The sequence below is a fragment of the Elephas maximus genome, chromosome 13, assembly GCF_024166365.1.
Source record: "Elephas maximus indicus isolate mEleMax1 chromosome 13, mEleMax1 primary haplotype, whole genome shotgun sequence".
NCBI lineage: Eukaryota > Metazoa > Chordata > Mammalia > Proboscidea > Elephantidae > Elephas > Elephas maximus.
The window spans coordinates 38,956,900-38,984,792 of record NC_064831.1 but is presented as its reverse complement, the minus strand read 5'-3'; the positions used below and the strand labels follow the sequence as shown (position 1 = coordinate 38,984,792).

The 27,893-nt window shown below is 42.2% G+C and overlaps 1 protein-coding gene across 8 annotated transcripts in view; it reads right to left on the bottom strand.

The window, feature by feature from the left end:
• ZNF827 (zinc finger protein 827) overlaps positions 1-27,893 on the bottom strand; it is a 204,967-nt gene that overhangs the window by 150,570 nt on the left and 26,504 nt on the right. For 5 of the 8 annotated variants that reach the window (XM_049905428.1, XM_049905430.1, XM_049905431.1 and 2 more), the window contains exon 1: positions 11,421-12,654. In XM_049905428.1, the coding sequence (XP_049761385.1) occupies positions 11,421-12,558 (1,138 nt within the window). In that variant the 5' untranslated portion in view covers positions 12,559-12,654. Of the gene's footprint in view, positions 1-11,420; positions 12,656-12,695; positions 13,452-27,893 lie in introns of those variants that run through there. The other 3 variants (XM_049905427.1, XM_049905426.1, XM_049905425.1) reach the window with 3 other exon arrangements.

Here is a 27,893-nt window from a genome sequence, read left to right as displayed (position 1 = left end):
AACTTAAAATCATCACATCTATTCATTGAGTCAACTGAGTCTGCACATGCAAAGGACCACTTAAAATAAATGGAAACAGGCAGGGTTCAGGAATAAAGTTGTTGTTAGTTAATTGTTGCCATTAAGTCGATTCTGACTCACAGTGACCCCCTGTGTGCAGAGTAGAACTGCTCTACAGGGTTTTGAAGGCTGTGACCTTTCAGGGAGCACATCTCCAGGCCTGTCTTCTGAGTCACCGCTGCTGTGTTCAAACTGCCAACCTTTCAGCTAGCAGTCGGGCACTTAACCACCTGCACTAATCAAGAACTCCTGGAAAAAAGTTAAGGTATTCCAAAACGTAGTTTTATTCATACAGGTATAAGCAAGGACAGATTAACCAAGAAGCATGGACTGTGCCTGCCTGGCTTACAGTAAGCAAGATACGCACAGGCTTAATTGTGTTTACTTACTAATCTGCAGTGCACAATTTCACCTGGTTTTCAGATGCAATCAAATTAAGCACGCGTGTACCTTGCTTACTGGATAATCCATTCCTGGGTATAAGCAATCATGGTTAATTTAACCAGGTAACTTGAGAAAGAATGCTCTATCTAAAAATATACTCAAGTCTGGAATTTCTACTTGTGATGTGTCCCAAGTATTTCTTCTTTTGATTGGGGGTAGGGATTGAGAGCTGCCTTTTACTGTGTAAATCCTATAAACAAGCATCTTTATTAACTCACCATGGCTTTCCTGCTGTCTGGTTTTCTTGTTGATTACCTCTGCTGATTTAAAGTCTGATCCCTAATTTTGCCTCCTATTTTCTATCCTTCATTGTCATTTCCACCACCCTGATACTATGATCACTAAGACTACAAGTTGAATGCCATATTTGAGAGAAAGAACTAAATCAGGGCTCTAGGTGTGATTATTGCCATAAACTAGAGGAAAAAAATGATAATGATGTCTATTCGTGGTTGTAAGAACATCAAATTGATAAGGGATACACAAGCAGGCTGCCGCTGATCCCCATTTTCAGAAGCTACTTTCCACTAACTAAACCCTAAACTGCCTAATTTTACAGAAGTGTCTGGGAGAAGAGAGAAAAGCCGAGATGTCCTCATTGACCTGAGGTTTCATGGCACATCACAGGAGGGCAATAAAAAGGCATTAACCAAAAACACGAACCTTGTCCGTCTCCCCAGCCCCCTTGCCTCACCTAATTCCACCAATGTGCTTCCTATTCTTTCAGACGCACAAAATGATAAGAAACTCACAATGACAAGATACTCACTTCAAGAAACATGGCCAAATAGCTACATGACTACAGCGCTTTGAAATTTGTAACTGATCATACCAGGAAAGGAAGAAAGCTGAAGCTAAATGATAAATCTCACCAAAATACAGTGATCAGTTTTCAAATTTGGCCAGTAATCTTCCTAGGTAGCATTTACGTTTTTATTTGTTCAAGAAAAAAATTTCATATTTTAGTAGGATTTCCTCTGTAAGTATGATATTATTTTTAGCTGCTGTCAAGTTGGCCTATGACTCATGGTGACCCCTACAGATGGGACCGTTGTGATGCAGTGGTTCTGGGGGAGCAGTGGTTAAGAGCTACAGGCTGCTAACTAAAAGGCTGGCAGTTTGAATCTACCAGCTGCTCCTTGGAAGCCCTATGGGGCAGTTCTACTCTGTCCTATAGGGTCACTATGAGTCGGAATCTACTCGATGGCAATGGGTTTGGTTTCTGGGTTTTGTTGTGATTTGTAGGGTTTTTACTGGCTGATTTTCAGAACTAGATTTCCAGGCTTTTCTTCCTAGCCCATGTTAGTCTGGAAGTTCCCTTGAAACCTGTTCAGCATCATAGCAACACACAAGCCTCCACTTAGAGACAAAAAGTGGCGTGCTTGAGGTGCCCTGGCAAGGAATCAAACCCAGGTCTACTGCGTAGAAGGTGGAATTCTACCACTGGACCACCACTGCCCTCTCTAAATGTATAAGTCCACTGCCGCAGAGTCGATTCCAACTCATAGCCACACAATAGGGCAGAGCAGAACTGCCCCATAGAGTTTTCAAGGCTGTAATCTTTACAGGGAACCCTGGCAGCACAGTGGTTAAGAGCTCAACTGCTAACCTAAGGGTGGGCAGTTTGAATTCACCAGCCACTCCCTGCAAACCCTGTGGAGCAGTTCTACTCTGTCCTGTAGGGTCCTCATGAGTTGGAACTGACTCGATGGCAATGGGTAATCTTTTCAGAAGCAGACTGTCACATCTTTCTCCCACAGAGCGGCTGGTAGATTCGAGCTGCCCACCCTAAGGTTTGCAGCCGAGCTCTTAACTGCTGTGCCACTAGGGCTCCTATACTACATGTATATAAAAAAAAAAAAATGTATAGGATGTTGTTAATTTGGTTAGAGTAGGGAGGAAGTAAGGATGTATTCTATTTCCTATGCCAAACTACATTCAAAGAACTGACAGATGTAAATTTTACTCAAATCTAGAACCGAAGGAATTCTGACCACTTTCCTAAAATGAACCACACATTCTTGAGGCAGTCGGATAGAGAAGTTCATAATTTTACCTAGTTTACAAATGCCTGATAAACAGCTTCCCCTACATGTATCACCAGCTAGTTAGTATCAAAGCAATGAAAACTAAATTGCACCAACTGCTAACAGAATCGATGGGATAGACAGCTGCTAATTTGCTTCTCTGGAGAAAACAATATTATTAGGCAATAATATTATTAGCATAAAAGACATACTAATGCGTGTGCAATGCATGGCACACAGGCACTGGGCAAATAAAAGTAATTGTAACAGTGGTTGTTCTATAACAGTAGTGACGATCAACTCTAGTCATACCCTCCAAATCAGAAAGTTCAACATCAGAGCAGATGTAAATTTAAACAACCAGTCAAAAAACAAAAAACCCAAACCAGCTGGGGTCAAATTGATTCCAGCTCATGGCAACTCCATGTGTGTCGGAGAACTATGCTCCCTAAGGTTTTCAACGGCTGCTATCTTTTAGAAATTGATCACCGAGAGTAGCGTCTGGAGTAAAAGCCTGTGAGCAGCCATCTAAGATACCCCGCTGGTCTCATCCTTTTGGGAGCAAGGAATAATGAAGAAAACTAAAGACAAAAGTGAAAGATTAGTCCAAAGGACTAAGGGACCACAATTACCACAGCCTCCACCAGAATGAGTCCAGTACAACTAGATGGTGCCCAACTACCACCACTGACTGCTGACAGGGCTCACACTAGAGGGTCCCAGACAGAACTGCAGAAAAATGTAGAACAAAATTCTAACTCACAGAAGGAAACCAGACTTACTGGCCTGACAAAGACTAGAGGAACTACAAGAGTATGGCCCCCAGATACCCTTTTAGCTCAGTAATGAAGTCACTCCTGAGGTTCGCCCTTCAGCCAAGATTAGACAGGCCCATAAAACAAAATGAGACTAAAGGGGCACACCAGCCCAGGGGCAAGGACTAGAAAACATAAGGAGACAGGAAAGCTGGTAATAGGGAACCCAAGGTCAAGAAGGGACAGTGTTGACACATCATGGGGTTGTTAACCAATGTCATAAAACAATATGCGTACTAAAAAAAAAAAAAAAGTAGATCACCAAGCCTTTCCTCCAAGGCACCTCTGTGTGGATTCCAACTGCCAACCTTACCGTTGGTAGCCAGGTGTTTTAACTGTTTGCGGCACCCAGGGGGCTCCATATAACTGACGACACAATAAACACACAGCTCAAGGCCTGGCCCTACACAGTAGTTTGTTGCTGAAGCCAAGGGGAAATGAAGGAGCAGCAGTTCATGTGCTGCTCAGGTAGGGCCTGGCTCAGCTGAGATGGAACCATGATGCAGAATTCATCTCAGCAGGGAAATGACAGAAGAGGAGAGGAAGAAGAAGGTGGGGGAGGAGTTGGCTGGGCAGGGCATGCAAGTCCTTACCTTTGTGTCTCTAGCACCCAAAATAGTGCCAGGTACAAAGTACAATTCAATAAATGCTGGACTGTAATGAGATTAAGTGGAAAGGGCTGGGTCAAGACAGTAGTCAAGAATGAAACAAGTGCTGGGAGTGGAAGAAAAAGATGCAGGAGGCTCCAGGAAGTCCTAATGGAACAAGTGCTAGCCCAAGAGGGCACGCCTTTCATAGTGCATCAATGCACATATATTGAATGAATGAATGTATGAACAGAGAGACGTTCACTGTTGTTGTTATCAGGTGCCCTTGAGTTGGTTCTGACTCATAGCGACCCTATGTACAAAAGAATGGAATGCTGCCTGGTTCTGCGCCATCCTCACAATCGTTGCTATGGTGAACCCACTGTTGCAGCCACTGTGTCCATCCATCTCATTGAGGGTCTTCCTCTTTTTCGCTGACCCTCTACCAACCAAGATACCCCTCTCTATGAATTGGTCCCTCTGGATAACATATCCACACTATGTGAGATGACGTCTCATCACCCTCATTTCAAAGGAGCATTCTGGGTTTACTTCATTCAAGACAGATTTGTTCATTCTTCTGGAAGTCCATGGTATTTTTAAGATTCTTCTCCAGCACCATAATTCAAAGGCATCAGTTCTCCTTTGGTCATCCTTTTTCATCATCCAGCTTTCCCAAGCATATGTGGCGAATGAAAATACCATGGCTTGGGTCAGGCGCACCTTAGTCCTAAAGGTGATATCGTTGCTTTTTAACACTTTAAAGAGGTCTTTTCCGGCAGATTTGCCCAATACGTTATTTGATTTCTCAACTGCTGCTTCCACGGGTGTTGATTGTGGATCCAAGTAAAATGAAATCTTCGACGACTTCAATGTTTTCTTTGTTTATCATGATCCAATTGTGAGGATTTTTGTTTTGTTTATGTTGAGATGTAATCCATACTGAAGTCTGTAGTCTTAGATCTTCATCAGGAAGTGCTTCAAGTCCTCTTCACTTTCATCAAGCAAGGCTGTGTTATTTGCATATCACAGGTTGTTAATGAGTCTTCCTCCAATCCTGACACCACGTCCTTCTTCATACAGTCATTTCTTGCATTATTTGCTCAGCATACAGACTGAATAAGTATAACAGAAGGATACAACTCTGATACACACCCTTCCTGATTTTAAACGACATAGTATCCCCCTGTTCTGTCCGAACAACTGCCTCTTTTTCTATGTACAGGTTCCTCATGAGCACAATTAAGTGTTCTGGAATTCCTATTCTTCACAATATTATCCATAATTTGCATAGTTAATAAAACACAGGTCAACGTCTTTCTGGCATTCTCTGTTTTCACCCAAGATCCATCTGACATCAGCAATGATAACCCTCATTCCACATCCTCTTCTGAATCAGGCTTAAAATTTCTGGCAGTTCCCTCTCGACGTCCTGCTGCAACCATTTTTGAATGACCTTCAGCAAAATTTGGCTTGCATGTGATATTAACGATATTGCTCCATAATTTCTGCATTCTGTTGGATTACTTTGCAATGGGCACAAATATGGATCGCTTCCAGTTGGTTGACCAGGTAGCTGTCTTCCAAATTTCTCAGCCTAGGCAAGTGAATGCTTCCAGTGTTCCATCAGTTTGTTGAAACATCTCAATTGCTATTCATGGACTTAGACCTCACCTATTTCCAAAAAGGAATCTGTAGCAGTTTATAGTAAAAATGTATACAGTGTGACTACATCCTTAATAAAAAACAATGATATATGGCAAACTAACTACAACAGACAAGATCTGCCCAAAGCGGAGACAAACTTATGGTAGGTATGAAAGCAATTTTTCAAAGCAACATATTTAGCTCAAAATAGACATATTTTAACATTTGTTTTGAGTTAACAGACAAATAAGCGTTCAGGAACAGGCAGTTAAGTAAAAGCAAAAAAACTCAGAACCAGAAAGAATCTTGGAAATCATCCCCCACTGGCCTCATTTACCATCCCCCACTGGCCTCATTTACCATCCCCCAATGGCCTCGTTTACAGATGAAAAGTTTGAGGTAATATGCTTAAAGTCCCATGGCTAGTGGAGGGGTTGAGATTAGAGCCAGCCTCCTAAATTCCGGTTTTGTGCTTTACCCTGTTGTATGTACACACATTTACAAAGCAACACAACTTCATTGGGTTAAAAACAACAGTAACGAAACCATCATGGAGGGTTTTAATAACTGATGTGCTTTACTGAAGGTCCACTACTACCCGTTGTCCCCAAGTCGATTCCAACTCATGGCGCCCCCATGTGTCAGAGTAGAACTGTGCTCCGCAGGATTTTCAATGGCTGATTTTTTCAAAGTAGATTTCCAGGCCTTTCTTCCAAGGCACCTCTGGGTGGACCAAACCTCCAACCTTTCAGTTAGCGGCAGAGTGTGTTAACCATCTGTACTACCCAGGGACTCCTTAACTCAAGGTAGTTATTTTTAAAACAAATCTAATTGTTTTGTAGGCTTTGAAATCAAGCCTTCTCTTGTTAGATCTTACATGGCAATTTTCAGAAAACCAAGATAATTTGCAAGGGGATAGTTTCTGCATACAGACCTTACTGTGCACACAGAAGGACTTCAAGACGCCAGGCTCCCATGGTGTGCACACTCCAGGCATCATCACCATCTCCACTACAGACCTCCTAAGACTAATGGTGCACATTTAGTAGAATGATCCATCCTCCCCCCTAATAATATACATAAATTTAATATATTTTAATGGAATGTTCCGCACATGTCTTGCAAATGCTACTTCAGGACAACAGAACACTATGTTAGCAATGGATATCATTAGGTTTATCTGCAAGACCGTTATTGACTCTGACATTACCAACGCGTATTTTATTAACTAGTAAGTATTCAATAAAACTAAGAGAGAAGTCTGATATCTATAGCCAGCCTAAATTCAAATCATTGGGAAATCATAACTGAGATCAGCACAGATAGTTCTTAATCTGGATTAAACGGTGAATTTTCCGGGGGCGCTGTGCTTCTGTTAAGGGTGACAGATCTGGAAACAGAAAGTGGTGATGGATACATGACATGACAAACGTAATTAGTGTAATTGAATTGTACATGTAAAAAAATCTTGAAATAGCAAATGTTTTGTTTTATATATGTGTGTGTGTGTGTATTTGTTTACCACAATTTTTTAAGAAAGAAAATTTTCTAAACAAGTTCACGTATGCGATCATTCCCAGATTATGGTTATAATCATCATGGGCCTAAAAGGAGTATCTGGAGAGGTTGCCTGGGTTTCTGGACTTTCAATGCTTTTGCAATAATTTTAAATAATACTGCATAAATATGAAAGAAAACAGCAGCCAGAAAACCCATATTTACCCAGAAAATATTCTTAGCCCTCAGCTGCATGAGAAACCAGCTTGCTTCTAAGTAGATTTAAATTTTATTCAGCAAAATAAGATGTTTTGGAGATGCTCCCTCTGAAGTCCTCCTTTGTATTTCTTTTAACTAGGAGCCTGGCATCCTGGGAATCTTGTTGGCCTTCTGCAAGGCACCTGAAACTTTGTCTTTAAAATAAAAGCCATTTATTTTCTTCTTAGCTTCAACAGCACAGCAGGTTCAAAGAGAATTGAGTCAATGTGTGACATTTATCTTTATAGCAAATGGACATCATCTTCCCTCTACCACGTCTACGTCTAGAGGACCGTGTAGCATGTGCTGGGGGCACAGGGTCACATGAAAGAAACCTCCTCCTCAAGTGTCACGTCTCTCCTGTGGGGTGAAAGGTCACTGAGTGGTGGACTCTCTAAGGAATTAAATATATCAAGACCTGGTAACAACTGAATCCTGTTCAAAAAAGGAAGACTAAGACCAGACCTGAAAGATACTTTATTTTTTCATGGTTTAGACTCCGCTTGACCTAAAGAAGGTCAGAGAAATGCTGGTGTCTAAATTACTAAATACACGGTCAGCTTTTCTAGCACATATCTCTTTGTAACTCTAGAATCAACTGTATAGGCCTCCCCCCTTCCCCACCCGCCGCCTTTTGCAACATTTTGAGAAATAGCTTTAAAATTGAAGCTGTGCTTGATATCGGGATGGTGTGTAGTTTATCTTCATGGCCTTTTTGGTTATTTCTTTTTTTAAGCCATTAAAAACCAAAAAGAAAACCCGTTGTTGTCTAGTTAATTCTGACTCATAGCAACCCTATAGGGCAGAGCAGAACTGCTCCATAGGGTTTCCAAGGAGCACCTGGTTGAGTCTAACTGCCAACCTTTTGGTTAGCAGCCATAGCTCTTAACCACTATACCACCAGTTCCCTACTGAGAGCTGCCTACCTACATACCTATTTTGAATTAAACTAAGATTTCTTTCTAAGGTAAAGCGAAAGAGTAAGAGTGAGAAATGCCTAGGAGCATGGTGACAGCTCTCACCCCATCACCAAAATGCTCTTTAGTGAAGCCGAGTTACACCTTAATCCAGGCCCCCAATCTTCCCTGAAACCAACAGTACAGTGTGTGGAGAGACAACAGGAAGGGGCTGATGGAGAAGACCCACCTTCCTTTCCACTCCTCAGATTCAAACACCAGTGCTCCTATGAACATTGAAAATGTTATGCTGAGTGAAAGAATTCAGTTACAAAAAGGACGCACATTGCATGGATCCCACTTACACCAGATATCTAGAATAGGCAAATATACAGAGACCAAAGTTAACTGGTGGTCACCAGGAGCAGAAGGAAGGGGAAAAGAGGGACTCACTGCTTAGGAGAAACTGAGCTCTTGTTAAGGGTGATGTAACAGTTGGAATACAGTGGTGACGTGATGGCTGTACAACATGAGGAACAGAATTTAACATAACTAAAAATGTTGAAATGGCAAATGTTTACTATATATATATATACTTACCACAATAAAGAAAAAATTTTAATAAAAAGATTAAAAAAAAACTTAGTGATCCTATTAACACCAAATCATCTCCCCATGACACAAAGATAAATACCGAAATCAGATATTATATCAACTGCTTCTTGACCAAAGATCTAGCTAGGATGCTGGGAAGCAATGGCATTCACTTTAAGTGAAGAGAGCACAAGTCTCCCCGCCCATTTCCGTTCCATACCATAATAAACAGAACTTGAATTTAGGATGCACGCACGCAGGTACATGGAACATTTTTCAAGTGATGATTTCAAAGCCCTCGTGTTTTCCTTTGCAGCAATCTTTCCTCTTGCGTGAGTTTTTATACAATTGCTCTGCCAATGGAGCTGCTTCACTAAGTTTTAGGTTGTGGACAGAAGGATGTACAGCAAACCAAAAAAACCAAACCCGTTGCTGTCGAGTAGGTTCCGGCTCATAGCAACCCCTTAGGACAGAGGAGAACTGCCCCCCAGAGTTTCCAAGGAGCGCTGGGTGGATCTGAACTGCCGACCTTTTGGTTAGCAGCTGTAGCACGGACCATGAAACAGAAATCAGCAGGAGGTTGTATAGACCAAACCTAGCAATTCCTTTCCCTCTCCTTTCTATTTGAACATTTTGAACATTCACTGATTAAAATATTAAGAGTTTCAGCAATAGAATAAATTCAGTAAAAAAGGAGAAAAAAAAAAAAGATTTCTTAGAGATCTCGCATACTAAATTCTGCTGAGAAGCCTGTTGAGACGTTGGTATGGCTCAAGTGTATTTAAACCAAAAAGGGAACACATCTTTTCTCTCAGGTGTATATCCTAGAGCGAACCAAACAGAAAAATCCACCCTACAATGGAAGCACAGACCTTTCTCGTTTTTACATGCATCTCGTCATCTGAGTGAAAAAATTATACTTCATCACTGTCGATTATACCTGAGACCATTTTAAAACAGCAAAACCCCAAACAGCTCGGCCTTGATGGGACATAGTTTTATAGTCACAGTATTCTTTCCAAGCCTTCGGTAAACTAAATTTTATTATTAATTTTGCATGATCATTTCCAAGGAACTAATGGCCAAACAAATTCATATTATAAACCCCATTTGTGCATTTATGCAAGAACCAGATAAAAAAGATATTCACAAAATTATATACAGCCAGACCCCTCTCCTGCTGCTACCCCTAAATTAAATTTTTAAAAGTCAAGACTGATTTATTGCACTGCAAAATTATCCAGCTTCCTCTGCTCTTCTCCTTGTTTTGTAATTTTAGCCGTTCCTCTCCTTATTTTACCAGATGGCAGGTAAAGAGTGAGGAGAAATGAAACTCAGAATTGGTAAACTTTTTAGGATCTTATTGACACTTTAGAAACTCTGGAATGAACAGTTGGGATCACTTAAAGTCATCAAAGTCCCAGGCATCCGTTTCCTTGATTCTATTCTGCTGTTAACACAAGTTTTAAAGTAATTATAATTAGTGAATATAGCTCGCTCAGCAATTTAAATGGAAATTTCTCATAAACGCATCAAATTGATGTTAGCTGTGATCATTCAGTCAATTGTTTGCCTTTCCAAGCACTCCTCATCGATGCTGCTGCAAATGATCCAACGTTGGTGAGACACACAGGATGGCAGTGTTTATGCTGAGGAAGACACACAGAGCCTACTTCCTGTTCCAGTCTGGCAGGATATCCTTAAAAGACATCTGAAACTCCATACATACATCCCAGGAACACGAATTTATCATGCACACAACTTACAACCAAACCAGCACAAGAAATGATGTTTTCATCCTGAGAACTCAAGTGACTAGATTTCTACCTTGATAACTAACTGTGAACTCCAGGGCTCTCTATGAAACCGGCTTCTCCTTTGGAAAGACTGCCCCCACAAGAGAAAACTTGGGCTTCAAATGGTCCATAAGTTCCTTCAGAATCTGACTGGATTTGAAGAAAATAAAGCATTTGGAGGAAATGTTTTGATTATGTTTGAGTGACAATGTTTTTTTCTAGAGTTCTTGAGTGACAAGAAATGACAGAAGAATGGGAGAAGTGAGAAAGGCTTAAATCCCACAAAAAAGTAATAACGATGCTAACGTAAAAGTATGTGCTGGGATAAATTAGGGGAGAGTCGTTACCAATTTTACAAAAGTCCATTTGTGATGGAGGCAGCAGGGGGGTGGGCTCTCCCTTGTCCACTGTTTCAAAAGCAGTGTTTTTGCCCACGTTCAGCAATGCCATGCACTCCCTGACAAAGATTCTTTGATCTTCCCCCATTAAATATATCTTGCACGGACCTAGCCTGAACTTGGTAAGGAAAAAAAAATCAGTTATGTGAAAGGGAGGAGTACCGTATGTCTCCAAGATTATTCATTACCTTTCAAAACCGGAGCTATTTGTGAAGTCTTTGTGTAATACATACATGAAAGACGACTACGCTGCTCACTCACAGCCTTCCGTTGTGCTTTTTGCTTTTTTATTCCTGCCTCAGATAGGATGAGGAACCCAACCGAATAAGGCAATGAATCAGACATCGCAATTTACAGTCAAAAAGATTTGACGTGATGGTTGAAAATAAAAGATTCCTTACCTGAATTGGAGGGTTTAGAAACTCTTCCTTTAGGAACTGGGAGTAGTAATAATTCCAAGGATTGTGGCGGCGGCGGTGGAGGAGGTGGTGGTGGTGGTGGTGCAGGTGGTGGGGTGACTTTTTCTTGCTTTTTCTCTGAAGGCGGTGGTGGTAGAGGATCCTCAGGCACCAGTGACGATTTCTCGGCCAGAAGGCTCCCAGCAGCCCTTGCGGCTACCTCTTTCAGAAGAGCCGCAGAAGAGGTCATAGAAGCCAGGGACAGAAAGGAGCTAGCTGGAGGTGGGTGTTCCTGACCAGGAGTCAAACTTCTCTCACTGACTTTCTTGGACAAAGCTGCCAAGGTGGAACTGGCAGACTGGGAACTAAAAGGGGAGGAGAAGGACTCAAATCGCATGGTCTCCTCAGTCCTGGTGAGAGATTTGTCCTGAAGAACAGCATTGGCTGCAGCTTTCAGTTTTAGGATGGCTGAATCCGGGGACAAGCCGCAGGTGGTGGCTGAGTTCGGCAACCACTTACCTTGATTCCATATAAAACGATTATTTGGAGTGTACTGGTCATTCTGTTCCTGCTTCTCAGCCAACTTCCTGGCAAGAACACTGAGCTGTTGGGCATGGTGGGATGGCGGCGAAAAGGAGAGATTTGAGCCAGTATTTACTGGGGACTCTACTCTGCCATTGGCCGTGGCTGTGGCATCGAGTTTGAGAGAACCTGCCTCCAGCAGCCGCCTCAAGTTGCTACTCAAGGGCTTGTTGGAACCTGGGGGATCATCTTCACAAAAAGAAGACACACCAGGGGAAAGGTGATCTTGACACTGCAGCGAGTCTCGGAGAACCTCACCGTCCAGTGCTACCAGCTCCAAGGTGTGACTACTGGGGGTCGCACTTCCCAAGGAGGTGTCAGGGGAGGTGGACTGCTCTTGGATCCGGTCCTCCAGAGACAATTTATAGTTCTCCTGGACTTCTCCATAGGATGCTTCTGATGGCGTCTCTGAAGAGTTCCCATACCAGTGTTCTCCTTCACTGAGTTCACCCTCCGCTTCTTCCTGCCTACTAACATCTGGGGGAATTAAGAAGATTGGGTTTACTCCCAGTGTCAGCAGCAAGCAAGTCTTATGACATTCAAAGGGAACTGTTAACATGCTTTCTCTTCCCTTCCACCCAAGAACCGAATAAAAGATAGCAATGTCTAGGAAGAGAAAGTCAGGTGCTGAATCAGTTTTAACATAAGCCAGAATAACGTAAAAATGCTAAGGAGTCAAAGGTAAAACATACTCACCTACTATGTACATTAATGTTTCTGGTAATTACTTTAGGATAAATTGAAATGGGAAAGAGAGAGAGAAAAATGCATCTGTTAAGGAAGCAACTGGAGGAAGAACCTGCTATTTTCAGTGACTGGGGAAATGGAAAGAAGTTGGTATGCACACTTGTAAAGAATCAGCACAATACCCTTAGAATGTCAGAATCAGAAAGGCAGCCCAGCGTGGTAGGCAAACACACACTGTCTGTGAGACCCAAGACTGTGGGAACCCACTTCCCCGCTTTCTAACTCCATGACCTAAGGCAAGTCAATCAGCTAGCTTGAGAAGCCATTTCCTCCAATATGAGATACAATTAATGAAAAACAAATTTATCAGAAAATGTAAAAAAAAAATACCTGCCAAACTTACTTCACTCAGTTGTTATGAAGCTTAAATCAGAATAAGCATGTGATCGTGTTTTGGAAAGTCGAGTACTACACAAGTCAGATGTCAGTAGCAAACCATCATATCACTGATTCCCTAAAGTGACGATACCTCCCATGCTCTTCAGTATCTCCCACGTGACTCCCGACTCCAGTCACCAACATGCCTGCCATCTTATCACAGGCAGTGATTAGGAATTTTCTCCCTCATTCCACTAAGAAACCCATTAATGTCAAATAGATTCTGACTCATAGCAACCCTATAGGACAGAATAGAACTGCCCCATAGAATTTCTACGGAGCACCTGGTGAATTTCAACTCCCAAACTTTTGGTTAGCAGCCGAACTCTCAACCACTATGCCATGAGGGTTTCCACTCCACTAGGAGTACACCCTTTATTCTCTATCCCTGAACTCAATGACCCACCACTACCACTACCCCACCCAACGCCGTCAAAGCAACAGTCAGTCAGGGCTCCTCGCCATTCTAGGAACACTTGGGAAGTTGGTTACTTTTCTACCTTTGCTCATGATATTCCTTCTGTTTGGAAAGTCTTTCCCCAGAAAACCCGCCTGTCCAATCCTACCCATCCTTCAAGACCCAGCTCAAAGTTCTCCTCCTCATGACTCTCCCTAGAACTCGAAGTCAGAACTAATCCCTCCTTGTTCATTCATTTGAAGGCGCCCTGGTGGCACAGTGGCTAAGCACTTGACTGCTAATCGAAAGGCTGGCAGTTCAGATTCACCAGCTGCTCTGTGGAAGAAAGACATGGCGGCCTGCTTCTATAAAGATTACAGTCTTGCGAACCCTATAGGGCAGTCCCACTCTGCCCTATAGGGTCACTATGAGTCGGAATCCACTCAATGCCAATGGGTTTATTCATTCATTCACTCATTCAACAAATAATTTTGTAGTGCCTGCCGAATGCCGGGCATTGTTCCAGGTGCTGGGAATACAAAACCAAAACAAAGATCTCTGCTCTCTTGGAGCTTACATCCCAGAAGAGGAAGAAGTGTTAAACAAACAAACGAAAAGAATAAATTTATAAATATAACATGTAGTATGCCAGAGGAGCCCCGGTGGCACAGTGGTTAAAAGCTCAGCTGCTGACCAAAAGGTTGACAGTTCAAATCCACCAGGCACTCCTTGGAAACCCTATGGGGCAGTTCTACTCTGTCCTATAGAGCTGCTATGAGTTGGAATCAACTCGATGGTAACGGGTTTGGTTTTAGTTTTAGGATGCCAAAGGGTGATAAATGCTATGGGAAAAAAAAGCAAAGCAGGACGAGGAAGATTGTGGGTAATGAGTAGGAGATGAGATGCAATTTTAAATAGGATGGTCAGGGTGGGCTTCACTGAGGTAGTGGCATTTGAGCAAAGACTTGCAAGAAGTGAAGGAGTTGGCCATGCAGCTATTATGGGAAGTGTTCCCTGCAGCGGGAAAGCTGCTATAATGGCCCTGCTGTGAAAACATGCCTGGCACATCCATGAAACATCAAGGAAGCCAGTGTGGGTAGAATGGAGTGAATGAGGGTCACAGCAGTAGGAGAGGTCAGAGAAGTAACATGAGTATGTGTGTGTGTGAGAGATGGAGGAGGAGGGCTGTGCAGACCAGTAAGACATTGTAAACTACTGATAGGTCTTTTGTATCTGGTGAAATAGGGAAGGACTGGAGGGTTCTGAGCAAGAGAGTGATACAGTGTGGCTTACATTTTTAAAGGATTATCCTGGCTACTGAGTGGAAAACAAACTGCAGACACAAGGGTAGGAGGAGGGAGACCAGCTATAAGGCTGGAAGCCAGGTGAGGAATGAGGGTGATCATCTCCAGGTGAGTGCAGGTGGTGAGAAGGCAGCTCACTCTGTGCAGAGTATGAATGCAGGACCAACATTCCTATGCTTTGTTTATATTGATTTTGTATCACTCTAAATTATGTCCACTGTGGGCTTATCCTCTAAAAGGCTGCTCCTTGTGGATAGGGACTGTATTTTATTATCTACATTTCCCATATCATGCCTAGCAGCATTTAATAAATGTTTAGGAATTGAGTCAAAGGTCCCCGTTGTGCCAAATTTTGCCACATAACATGCTGGTACTTTTCTGAATAGCTGGAGTTAGTAGTGCATGAACTACAAGCTAATACATTGATCTTCCCATGCTATTTAGAGAGGAAATGTCACAAACGACAAATTCTCTTTCACTAAGCTAAAGTTATACAACTCTTTGTGAGCTTCTTTATTGAGTTACAAAGAAAATGTAAAATAGCAAATGAAATTGGCTGAAAAAAGCAGACAAAATTGAATTTTCTGTTAAAAAAAAAAACAAACCCAAAACTCTGGTTCCTTATGATTTGCCACATTGCCTTCTTCCCACTTCATTTCAACATTCTGCATCTTTCCTGAAGTCGGTGGCGACCCTGAGCTACTCATCTCCCTGGTGTCTTCTCACAGAGATGCTTTTTACCAAACGCCAAGCAGTCAACATCAATTTCAACAACAGCACTAATTTTATCTTACTTTAGCAAACCATCTTTCTTGATTTCAGCTTAAATATCTTATTCCTCAGGAGAACCACAAGGGAACTATCCTATAAATAGTAAGAGAAATAAAAGATTTCAAAATCATTACATTAAGAATTAGTTGACTATCTCCTCCAAGAATCTCTTCTCTGATCATTTATGGACCCTTATGGAATGAATTAACTTAGGAAAACATATGATTCAAAATGAAATACTTTTATGCTGTTTAGGGTGATGAAAAAGTTTTAGAAATAAATAGTATTTGACAGTTGCACAGCACTGTGGATATAATTAATGCCACAGAATTGACTGTACACTTAGAAATGGTTAAAATGGCAAATTTTATGTTAAATATTATTTGTTGTTGGGTGCGGTCAAGTTGATTCTGATTCATGGTGATCCCATAGGGTATTCTTGGCTGTAATCTTTACAAGAGCAGATTACCAGGTCTTTCTCCCGTGAAGCTGTTGGGTGGGTTCAAACTGCCAACCTTTCATTTAGCAGCCTAGAACTTAACAGTTGTGCCACCAGGGCTCCCTACATATTGTTTAGAACAATAGTTTTTTAAAGGACTTTTAGACTATACTTTTATCATACCAGATGTTATGGATTAAATTGTGTCCCCCCAAAATGTGTGTTGAAATCCTAATCACTGTGCCATACATATGACCCTGTTTGGAAATATGGGTTTTCCTTTCATGTTAATTAGGTCATATCAGACTAGGGTGGGTCCGGAACCTAATCACTTCTGAATTATAAAAGGAGCAGAATAGACACAGAGACACACAGGAGGAAGAGGAAAGTGGAAGACTGAGGCAGGCCCAAGAACCCAAGGATTGAGGACAGCTACTAGAAGCTGAAATAGACAAGGAAGGACCTCCAGGGAGAGCCACGCCTTGAATTTGGACTTCTAGCCTCCTGAACTGTAAGACAATAAATTTCTGTTCTTCAAAGGCACTCACTTCTGGTATTCTTTTGTTATGGCAGCACTAGGTAACTAAGACAGTAGAGTAGCTGTAGATTGTCAAGCTGGGTCCAGAATCAATGCAGAAACAACTAATCCCCCCCCTCCAAAAAAAACCCAGTGCTGTCGAGTCCATTGAGACTCACAGCGACCCTACAGGACAGAGTAAAACTGCCCCATAGAGTTTCCAAGGAGTGCCTGGGGATTCGAACTGCCGACCCTTTGGTTAGCAGCTGTAGCACTTAACCACAACGCCACCAGGGTTTGAAACAACTAATACCAGAAATAAGGTATACAAAATCAGGGTTTTGAGAACCACAAAAAAGTAGAGCCAGTTGGCCAGTTTTATTTGATTGAGAATATTAAATACTCTAATGGTTATGTGGTTGAATCAAAGACACAGAGCCACCTACTGCTAATGCTGGAACCAGAACCCGAATCTCTCAGCTCCTGTGGTTCTCTGCACAGCCCACTGCCCAGTTGGCAGAGAGGCCTCTGAACCACTACTTCCAGTGAGCTTTCAGCAGCTGGCCCTGGTCCAGGCATGCATCCCTCCACCTTCTTGAATTGGAAATTAGCAAGGGGGTTCTCTCAGATGAGGACAGGACTCACTCTTTATCTTGAGCTAAATGACTATGAGGTGAGTATCCATTATTCCTATTCTCTAACCTCTCCAGCCCCTTTTCTCTGTCATAATCTGGTCAAAAACTGATTCAAATGCCTAAAGAATTAAACACTTCTATTGGCAAAGCCCCAAAGGCAAAGCTTAATTTCCTACCCCTTCCTGTGCTCATGGGCGCAAAGGTTAAGTGCTCCACTGTTAACTAAAAGGCTGGCAGTTTGAACCCACCCAGAGGTATCTCTGAAGAAAGCCCTGACCATCTGCTTCAAAAAGGTCACAGCTTTGAAAACCCTGTGGAGCACAATTCTACCCTGACACACATGGGGTCACCATGAGTCGGAATCAACTCCACCGTAAATGGTTTTTGGTTCTGGTTTCTATGCTCATGGTGGTGTGAACAGTTAATGACTTCAGCTGTTAACCAAAAAGTTGGAGATTCAAGTCTACCCAGAGGCACCTCAGAAGAAAGGCCTGGTGATCTACTTCCAAAAAATCAGCCATTTAAAACCCTATGGAGCACAGGTCTCCTCTGCACACATAGGGTTGCCATAAGTTGGAACCGACTAGAAGGTAACTGGTTTTTTATGCTCATGTGGGCAAGGATATTGTCCCTCCAAACCTGCTGGGTCAATTCTAGTCCTATCAAGCAGTGATATGAAGATCCAAACATCGTTGAATAATACAGAAAGCTACTATCTACACCTAGAGCAACTTTCCCAATCTTGCCAAAAAAGGAGCCCAAAACAAACAAGCAAACAAAGCATTTCTCTGAGTCTAAAATATTTTCCCAGATATTTCTCAACTAGCCATTCCTCATCTCTTTGCAGGTGCAACCACTGAGTTATGCTCTCTTCTGGATTGCAAGGAAACTCAAATACATAAAGACTTTTTTTTTTTTTTAACTCCTAACACTCTACTAATAGCTTTTCCGAAGATGCTGCTACTGAAATTGAGGTTATTCAAATAATAAACCCCCAAATAATTGTAACGCATGGCCTAGAAAGAGCAAGACCAGAAACTTGAGAAGAAACATATGTGCAATTATTCTGGCATCACCTGAGGTCAAATGAAAGGTGGGGAAGCTTTCAGAGAAAAAAATACAAGATGAGTGGGGGTGTGCAGAGGTGAGAGGAAAATCCTAAGAGGCTCATGCAAATAGGCTTTCAGTTCACAAAACGGAGGCCACAAGGTTTTTCCACACAAATATTCATTTCTTGCCTGCCGTGCTCCTATTTCCACATTACATTTCATCAAGGAGCTGTTCCTTGAAAGCAGGTACCTTCATGTACCTGCAGGTACTGCGAGCTCGCCTTACAGCAGTGTCCATCCGCTGGGCCTTCCAGCACCTTCCCTTGCAAGGAATTCACTTTCGCACTACATTATGAGAAAAGGTTCTCTCAACAGGAAGCTCAAAACAAAGCCCTCCTGCAAGCCAGAGGATTCGTTTGCTTGACACCACAAACTTTGAAACAAGCAAGGCTTGACTTCTGCCTCTCTTGCACAATTTGAAAAGCCCCCGGGAGGCGAGACACCTCCATTTTCCTGTCAACCAGCGAGGAATCCTTGTGGAATCCCAGCCCCGCACGTGAAGCTCCCAGAAATGCTTCCCACCGCACAGCCCCCGTGGATTTCACAGCTTTCCTAAAGAAGGCTTCCCGGGGAAGCCTCGAAATGGCCAATGTAAATAACTGCCTTGTAAACACATTATTTTTAACCTCCAGAAAAGGAAAAGACTTCCACCGCTAATTTTACAACCTATGTCGCCTGACTGGCGGGTTCACACGTGCTCCCGTCAAATTTTACACAACAGTCTGTTTTGTTTTGTTTTCATCAGAAACTCAAAGAATTAAGAATAGAAATGGTGCAATTACAGAATGAAAATATGCAGAATAAATTTTGCTTCAATGTGGCGAAAACTTCTCTTTGGGGAAAACAAAACAAAATTCCACTACCTAACACATTTATTTATAACTGAGTTCTCAAGCAGCAACTCAGTAACTTGAGAACCTCAACTCTTGCTGCATTCTCCGAAGAGAATGTCTTTTCAGCTCACATCCTTTCTGCTTTGACAGTTTTAATCAGCTGTATTTAACAGGACTGATACTCAATTTAGACCATTCTCCTTCAGAAAGATCAGGATAGAGAAAAAATACATAAGAGACACTGTCAGGGGTTGAATTGTGACCCCCAAAAAGATATGTTGAAGTCCTGCCTGTGAATATGACCTTGTTTGGAAATAGGGTCTCTGAAGATATAATTAGTTAAATTAACCTGAGGTCATACTGGAGCAGGGTGGGCCCAATCCAACACGACCGATGTAGTTATAAAAAAGAGAAGACACAGACACGGAGGGCAGAACACCATGTGAAGATGGAGGCGGAGCTTGGAGTGAGGCTTCTACAAGAACACTAAGGGTTGCCAGGAGCCTCCAGATGCTAGGAGAGGCAAGGAACCGTCTTTGCCCAGAGCCTTCAGAGAAAGCACAGTCCTGCCTACACCAAGATTTCGGGCTTCTAGCCTCCAGAACCGTAAGTGAATAAATTTCTGTTGTTTTAAGCCACCCACTTTGTGGTACTTTGTTACAGCAGCCTAGGAAACTAATACCAAAAAAACCAAACCAAACCCACTGCCATCGACTCGATTCCGACTCATAGCGACCCTACAGGACAGAGTAGAACTGCCCCATAGAGCAGAGTAGAACTGCCCCATAGAGCTTCCAAGGAGCGCCTGGTGGGTTCAAACTGCTGACCTTTTGGTTAGCAGCTGAAGCACTTAACCACCACGCCACCAGGGTTTCCAGAAACTAATACAGACACCCGTTAATTTTTATGCCTTTTGGCTGAGATTGAACCAAGTAGAGATGGAATCCTAGTCTCATCTCTAAATCTACCCACAAACCATTCCTACCAGCAGACTCACATGAATCTAGCCAGGATTTGAAGAGAACAAGACTCAAAATTCTAGGAATAACTGGGTTGTGGTTGACTCAGACGGCCAACCTTCTAACAGTCAGTGCTTCTAACACCCTCCTGTGATTACTGGTTTGTTCACCTGATACCTACCAACTAACATTCTGGTTCATTTTCCTCTAAAAAAAACTCTTCTGTGTTTTGCTTTCCGCTTAAAACAAATCTGTAACTATATACATACCTATCTTCCAATGCCACAAATCTTTATCAGTATTATCAGTTATGTCTGCAATAAAAACCAAAACCCATTGCCGTAGAGTTGACTCAGACTCACAGGAACCCTGTAGGACAGAGTACAGCCACCCCAGAGGATTTCTAAGGCTATAATCTTTATGGAAGCTGACTGCCACATCCTTCTCCCATGGAGCAATTGATTGGATCAAACCACCGGCCTTTTGGTTAGCAGCCAAGCACTTAACCACTGCACCACCAGGGCTCCTTTATGCCTGTAATACTTACCTCAAATCACACCATCAACTTTTTCATACAATTTTATAAAATTTAAGGAGTTGTAATGGTGCCCTGGTGGCGCAGTGGTTAAGAGCCTGGCTGTTAACCAAAAGGTCTGCAGTACGAATCTACCAGCTGCTCCTTGGAAATCCTATGGGGCAGCTCTACTCTGTCCTATAGGGTCACTATGAGTCGGAATCAACTAGACAGCAACAGTTTTGTTTTGTTTCAATACAAAAGATACTGCCAAAACCAGTGCTAATAATTGATTTAATTCAATAAACATTTAATGAGCATTTACTATGTTCAAGGAACTGTTCTCTGCAATAGGGAGGCTCAGAGATGGGGCAGTCTCTGGCCCCAACAGTTTATAATCAACAGAGGAGCCAGAGTTGCAAAAACACACCAAGCACAATGACCGGTGTCACAACAAAGGAACAGAGCAAAGGTTACGTGAGCACAAAAGAGGGAATGATTAATTCCAACAGTGGCGCGGCTTTTGAAATGGACCTTGAAGGATAAGGAAGATTTTAACAAAAAAATTTTTTAATTCATTTATGTCAGCTTGCTCCTCTGCAAACTATCAAAAAGGAAGTATCCCAAGCATGAAAAAGCTAATATTCAGGTGATATATGTTAGATAAATTAAAAATTAATATTTTCATATTTTTAATTTTATATTTTTAATCATTCACACTTTTAAAACACCAAAAACCCCAAAACCAAACCCACTGCCACTGAGTAGATTCTGACTCATAGCGACCCCATAGGACAGAGAAGAACTGCCCCATAGGGTTTTCAAGGAGTGGCTGGTGAATTCAAACTGCTGACCTTTTAGTAAGCAGCCAAGTTCTTAACCACTGTACCACCAAGGCTCCTTTTTAAAACACCCAAACCCAAACCAAACCCACTGACATCACCTTGTTTCCAACTCACAGCGGCCCCTAGGGTTTCCAAGCTGTAAATCTCTAGGGAAGCAGACTGCCACATCTTCCTCCAGAGGAGCTGCTGGTGGTTTCGAACGGCCTACCTTTTGGTTAGTAGTCAACCGCTTTAACCACTGAGCCACAGGGCTCCTTTTCAAAACACACCATCTGTTAATTCATTAAAGGTAGATTTTGCCAATTATCTTACCATGGTTCACTAGTTTTTAAATCAAGCCATTAGATTATAAATTCCTTGAGGCAGCACCATGGGTTAGTGATTGTTGTATTCTTGCTCAATGCCTTGCACATAGTAGGGATATTTGTCAGGGCTCCTGTAGCTGTAAATGGCAGAAAACCACCAGGACTGCATAAAGCAACAGGTAATTTTCTCCTACCAAACAGCGGAACGGGCACAGTGGGGCCAAAGTCAGATATGATGTCTACAGCACCATCAGGGCTCTCTCTCATTTGCTTCCAGTCTCTTCTCTTAAAGGTTAGCCTCATCCTCTCAGGCCACCTTTCCCAGGAGTCTGAAAACCTGGCTACAACTGGTTCTCAGTTTTCAGTCTCAATGGAGGGAGAGAGAGATGAAGGGAGGGAGGGAGGAAGAGAAGGGAAGAAGGAGAGAGAGAGAAAGGGAGAGAGGGGGAAAGGGAGAGAGTAATACGGGGGTGGGGGGAAGAGGAGGGAGAAGAGGAGAGTAAGAGAGGGAGAGACCTTTCCCCTGTGATTGGCCTGTTGAAGGTCATGTTCCCCTCCCTGGACCTATCACAGAAGCCAGAGGGCAGGTTCTACAGTTGGCTCAATCTGGATCACGGAGGAAGGAAGAGCGAAGAGGTATCAGGAAGACAAAAGCAATGACCTCTGTAATGTTTAATAAAGGTTGATTGTACCGCATATAAGGCTGTTCTGGGCCAGCTTTATTATTTTACATATAAAACATATCTGGATTTAGGCCAGTTTTATCTGCCAATTTTTAAATCGTCCCTCTGTAGTCTGAAAGCCTAAACACATCTCCCACATCAGCTCTGCCTGAAGTTATGCGACCTCTCGGGTCTTCAGGGCTCCAGGTCCACTGTCTGAAGTAAATGCTTGTGAGCACAATCAACTCTACAGGACAAAACCACAGAGATTACAGTCATGGAAACATCAATGCCCAGGGAACTCAAGTGCTCCCAGTGTGGCCCATAAGAAAAGTGAAGAACTGCTAGTTATTTAAAACTGCCAGGGTAGAGAAGACAACCAGATTCCTGTCATCAGTGCAGCTGGGGAAAAGGTGCCATGAAGGCACAGGGAAGTGAGAGGAAGTCTGGAGAGGGTAAGAGTCCACAGGCTGAGATAGCAGGAAGGGCTCCTGGGTCAAGAGGAGTACTCTGCACACAGCAGTTATTTTCAAATTATTATTTTAAAAGTCCATGAATAAAACAAAGGTAACAAAAACTTACACGTCACTTCTTATCTTCAAAGTGAGTTCCAAACAGTACTTGAGCCAGTTTCAATATTCTTACAGGAAGTGCTTAACCAGATCTTCTACTGACCAAGGAACTCCCCAAGTGCCTTCATCAAATTTCCCATCTCGACATAAACGGCAACTCCTTCATTCTTCCAGTTGTTCAGATCAAAATCCCCTGGGTGGTGCAAATCGTGAAGCGCTCAACTACTAACCAGAAGGCTGGCAGTTCAAACCCACTCAGAGGCGACTTGGAAGACAGGCCTGGAAATCTGCTTCTTAAAGGTCACAGCCTTGAAAACTCTATGAAGCAGTTCTACTCTGCACACATGGGGTCACCTTGAGTCAGAGTGGACGGAAGGCAACCAACAACACAAACACCCTTGACTCCTCTCTTTCTCTCATATCCTACAACTAATTCATTTGCAAATTCTTTTGGTTCTACTTTCAGCATACATCCCAAATCTGACAACTTTCCACCATTTCTACTGCTACCATCCTGGTATACAACCCTGCCACCCCTTGCCTGAGTATGGAAGTAGCCTTCTGGCTGATGTCCTTACTTTTAATTCTTACCCCACTATTCTCAACCACCAGCCAGGGTAAACTTTAAAAAAAAAATGTTATGTCTGATTTCATTCCTCGTTTCCAAAACTTCTACAATAGTTTCCCATCTTTCTCAGAATAAAATCCAAAACCCTAACCTAAGACCCTATATAATCTGTACCCCTCTGACTTCATCTCCTACCACTCCCTCTTGTTAGTAATGCCCTACCTCAGGGCCTTTGTACTTGTTCCATTTGTCTAGAATCTTTTCCCCCAAATAGCCACATGGCTCATTCCCTTAGCTCCTCAGCTCTCACCTCAAAGGTCACTCTTTACGGTCCGTGTCCTCTTACTAGAATAGAAGCTCCATGAGAGGAGAGACTGTTTTGTTCACTGCTGTATCCTCAGCACCTAGAATGGTACCAAGCACAGAGTGGGCACTCAGTTATTGTTTACTGAGTGCACAAATGGAAAAGCATAATGGGTTTACCCATCAAATAACACCTGTCAGCACTGGAAATGAGTACTATTTTCAAAATTATAAATCACAATGCTATTTTTCACATGTGAGTCAAACATGAAACAGGGGAAAAGAGCCTCTTTCACAAATTTTTTCACCAAAGTTCCCCTAATACCCAAGGCAAGAGAACAGTACCCTTGGGGAAACTCGGGACTGAAGCTGAAGCTCCCTCCAGAAAGCCCCAAATTTCCTTGAGTCTGAGCTTAACATTTCAAGCAAATTCTACACTCTAGTTTACACTGTATCTGTGCTTGTCTTTACTTAATAATACAAGGATGTTTCCCACAAATCATCAAGGAAAGTATATTCTCCAAGAGGATGCACCGTGTTTCTCTGGATACCCACTTGGTTTGGAGATACAGGTACCTGAGTTGGAAAAGCAAGCATGTATGAAAAGTACCTAGCACAGTGGTTAGAGCTCAACAAACAGCAGCTATCACTGTTATCTTATTACGACCTGTGTGAAATCACAAAACAGTACTAGTCCTGTCCCCTCATCAGCAGAAAGAAGAGCTAAAGCACAGAGGATAAAGTAACTTTGCAGAATTATACAATGGACTGGAAGCATATCAAGAACTAAAATCCTATTTGCTGAACTTGAATTTTGTTAATATAAATTATTTTAGAGATGGAAAAGTCTTATAGCCCATACAGTTAATTTCTAGGCAGGGACCTATAGTCGATTTACAAACAGACAGGACTTGAGCTTGAGAAGGTCTGATCCCAAGGCCAGTGAGTCTACTACTAAATCACGTGCCTTTCAATGATCATTAAGTGAATGGCAAATAATAGGCTCCCAAAAGACATATACTGAATGAATGAAAAACATATAGGGAACTAAATATATACCGAGTACTATCAGCAACTAACAACAACATGTTAGACGAATAGAATATTCATCAGCAAATTTGATCCTTGCAGTAATTTTATGTTGTAGACTATACTCTCTTCATTTTACAGACTGGAAACCAAGGTTCCGTGAAGCTAAATGGCTTACCCAACACACATGCTCACTGAATGACAAAGTCATGTCCAAACCCAAGTCTTCAGAACATCTAACAGAACATAAGCAACCAGACAAAAAAAAAAATTTCAGGTAACCAAAAAGTACCGAAGTACCACCTGGTGCCCAACATTTTAAATTTTTATTTTATCAATTTTGATGGGATTTTATACTGCATACACACTTAAACATGGTCTGTTGAATACTACTATTGTGGTGTGATACACAGATGTGCCTTGGGAGCTACTGGGACTTTTTAGCAGCTTACACCCATATTAAATGGCCTAAGCAACAGGGCTTTTTACGTTATTATTCCTACCTTAATAGCCCTTCCAAAGATTTTCTTTGTCTATTATGCCTCAGTAGAACCCTTTCCCTCTATATTTGTGGCTTCTTGTCTCCACAAGCTAACGATAACCAGGCTTACTACAACTGTGTGCAAACTAGGAATAGATAAGTAGGCTTAAATGAAGGCATAAAGACCTTTTTTCTAGATTGCTTCACCTCTGAATTCTAAACAGTGGTGTTACTGCTTGTGTATAAGCTGGGTATTATTATTGCACAAAACTGACTGCACTGCTGGTCAGTGTTAAGGTCACCTATATTGGAAGGACTATGAGCAGACGCGTAGGTTATTTTTGCCTATCTCTACACTTTAGCCCTGGTGGCACAGTGGTTAAGAGCTCAGCTGCTAACCCAAAGGTCAGCAGTTCAAATCCACCAGCCGCTCCTTGGAAATCCTATGGGGCAGTTGTATTCTGTCCTGTACAGTCACTATGAGTCGGAATCAACTTGACCGCAACGGGTTTTTTTTTTTTTTTTTTTAAACTTTAGCCAAATTTCTTTCAAATGAAAGATTCTAAGAAAGACATTAAGCAACAGAGGCCTTCTCTTCCTAGAGCTACTTGGAAATCTCTGTAAGGAAAAAATATATTCATCATAGCTGTAGTATTAGTAAGAAGGGGAGGGTTCCAAGTAGCACTGGAATCCACTCGCCAAAATGCTAATCTCAGTACCAAAAATGTACTGGTTAGTCCACGGATTGACTACTTGCTCCTTCACCCTTTCATGCCCCTCTGTGTTACACAAGCATAGACAATCTGTCCCCTCAAGCAATCAGAAGTAAATTTAGCATGGCTACCACATTGTTATCAGAAAAATTATCTGCTAAGGCTGATAAATCAGTCGATTATCTGCTTCCTTGACTTTTATTTCCTCTTGTATAAATGTTTTTCATCCTAACATTACCAATACCTGTTATAAGATGAACGATAAATTATCAAACTCCTGAAATCAATAGGAAATTCTTAATAGATCAAAAAAAGATCTAAAACAAAACAAAAAGCCCTAATAACATAATACCTTACCTGGTAGTCTAAGAAATAACACCGACAGACAGATGAATGGCTATCTATCCAAATCTTAGCTTACATAAAATGATACGTTTCTTTGTGGGGCATGTAAGAAGTACTGACATCATGCATCTTGAAATGAAACATATTATGGTCATAAGCATTCTGCCTGCCAAAGGAAAATTGCACACAGTAAGCCCTTTATTTACTAAAAATATATGTATATCCCAAAAGAAAAGGGCCTTGGGGGATAAGAGATTCAGGGAGAGGAAATGAAACTGCTTTGTATTTAGTGCTTAAATATGTATAAAACAAAAGCTGCAAAGGAGGCACTCCCAAGCCCCCACGTACTCACAAAAGGTTAGCGCTACTGAATTTTGTGATTATCCACTGAGTGTGCACAAGCGTCTATGACACCAAAGGACAACCGATTACAAAGACAATCCTAACTCAAAGTTAACTTTAAACACTGATTTAGGCCAACAATTTTAACCTTTACTCCTACCAGGCTTTGTGCCAGGACTGCTATCAAGTGGTCAAATGTATTACTTATTTGTTAGTTCCTTTTATTTTCCCCGCCACCTTCTGGCACAGACACAGAAGTGAATGACAGAAAGCCAAAACACAATGGAAACAACACAAAACAACAACCGACCAACAAACTAAGACAACTCCAAGGGCCAGGACACACCACAGCTGGATTAACGTCCCCGAAGAACTCAGCGTCCAGTGTGTATCCACTACATTCTCTCTGAAGAACCCTGTTGGTGATTCCTTTCTTCTTGGGCATCCTACTCGGGGGTTTCACGAAGGAACCTTTGCTAGGTCTTTCACCTGAGAGAAATCTGGCATAGTTTTCTAGCTGTCTGTCCTCCATCAGAGGCCTGGCGGTGCAATGGTTAAGAGCTACGGGCTTTGAACCAAAAGGTCAGCAGTTCGAATCCACCAGCTGCTCCTTGGAAACCCTATGCGGGCAGTTCTACTCGGTCCTATAGTGTCACTATTAGTCAGAATTAACTCAATGGGAACGAGTCTGGTTTTGAGTTTGGTCCTCTATCAGCAACACCCTAGGGAAGACATTCATTCCATTCCCCAACAATAATCGGGCTGGGACACAGGACTGCAGAGCCCAGAAGAGAAAGAGAGGCATTCTCTGGGTAAAGTTCCCTTCACTAAACACATCTCTGAAGAAGCAAGGAAACTGCTAAGAAAATTCATGGAGAATTACATTTAGAGAGGCTTCTAGAAATGCAGCAAGTGATGATGATGAGTTTAAGGAACACCATCTACTGCTGTTTTAGATGAAGGCTCCACCCCAAGGTGGTTGTTCTTAGCTACCCTCTGGGAGGCCCCTGAGGCCCCATGCATGAGGAAATGAAATGCCGCCAAGTCCTGTGCCATCCCCATGATCACCTGGGCATTGGATCTTAGTCACTCATAGGGTTTTCATTGGCTGAATTGTGGAAGTAGA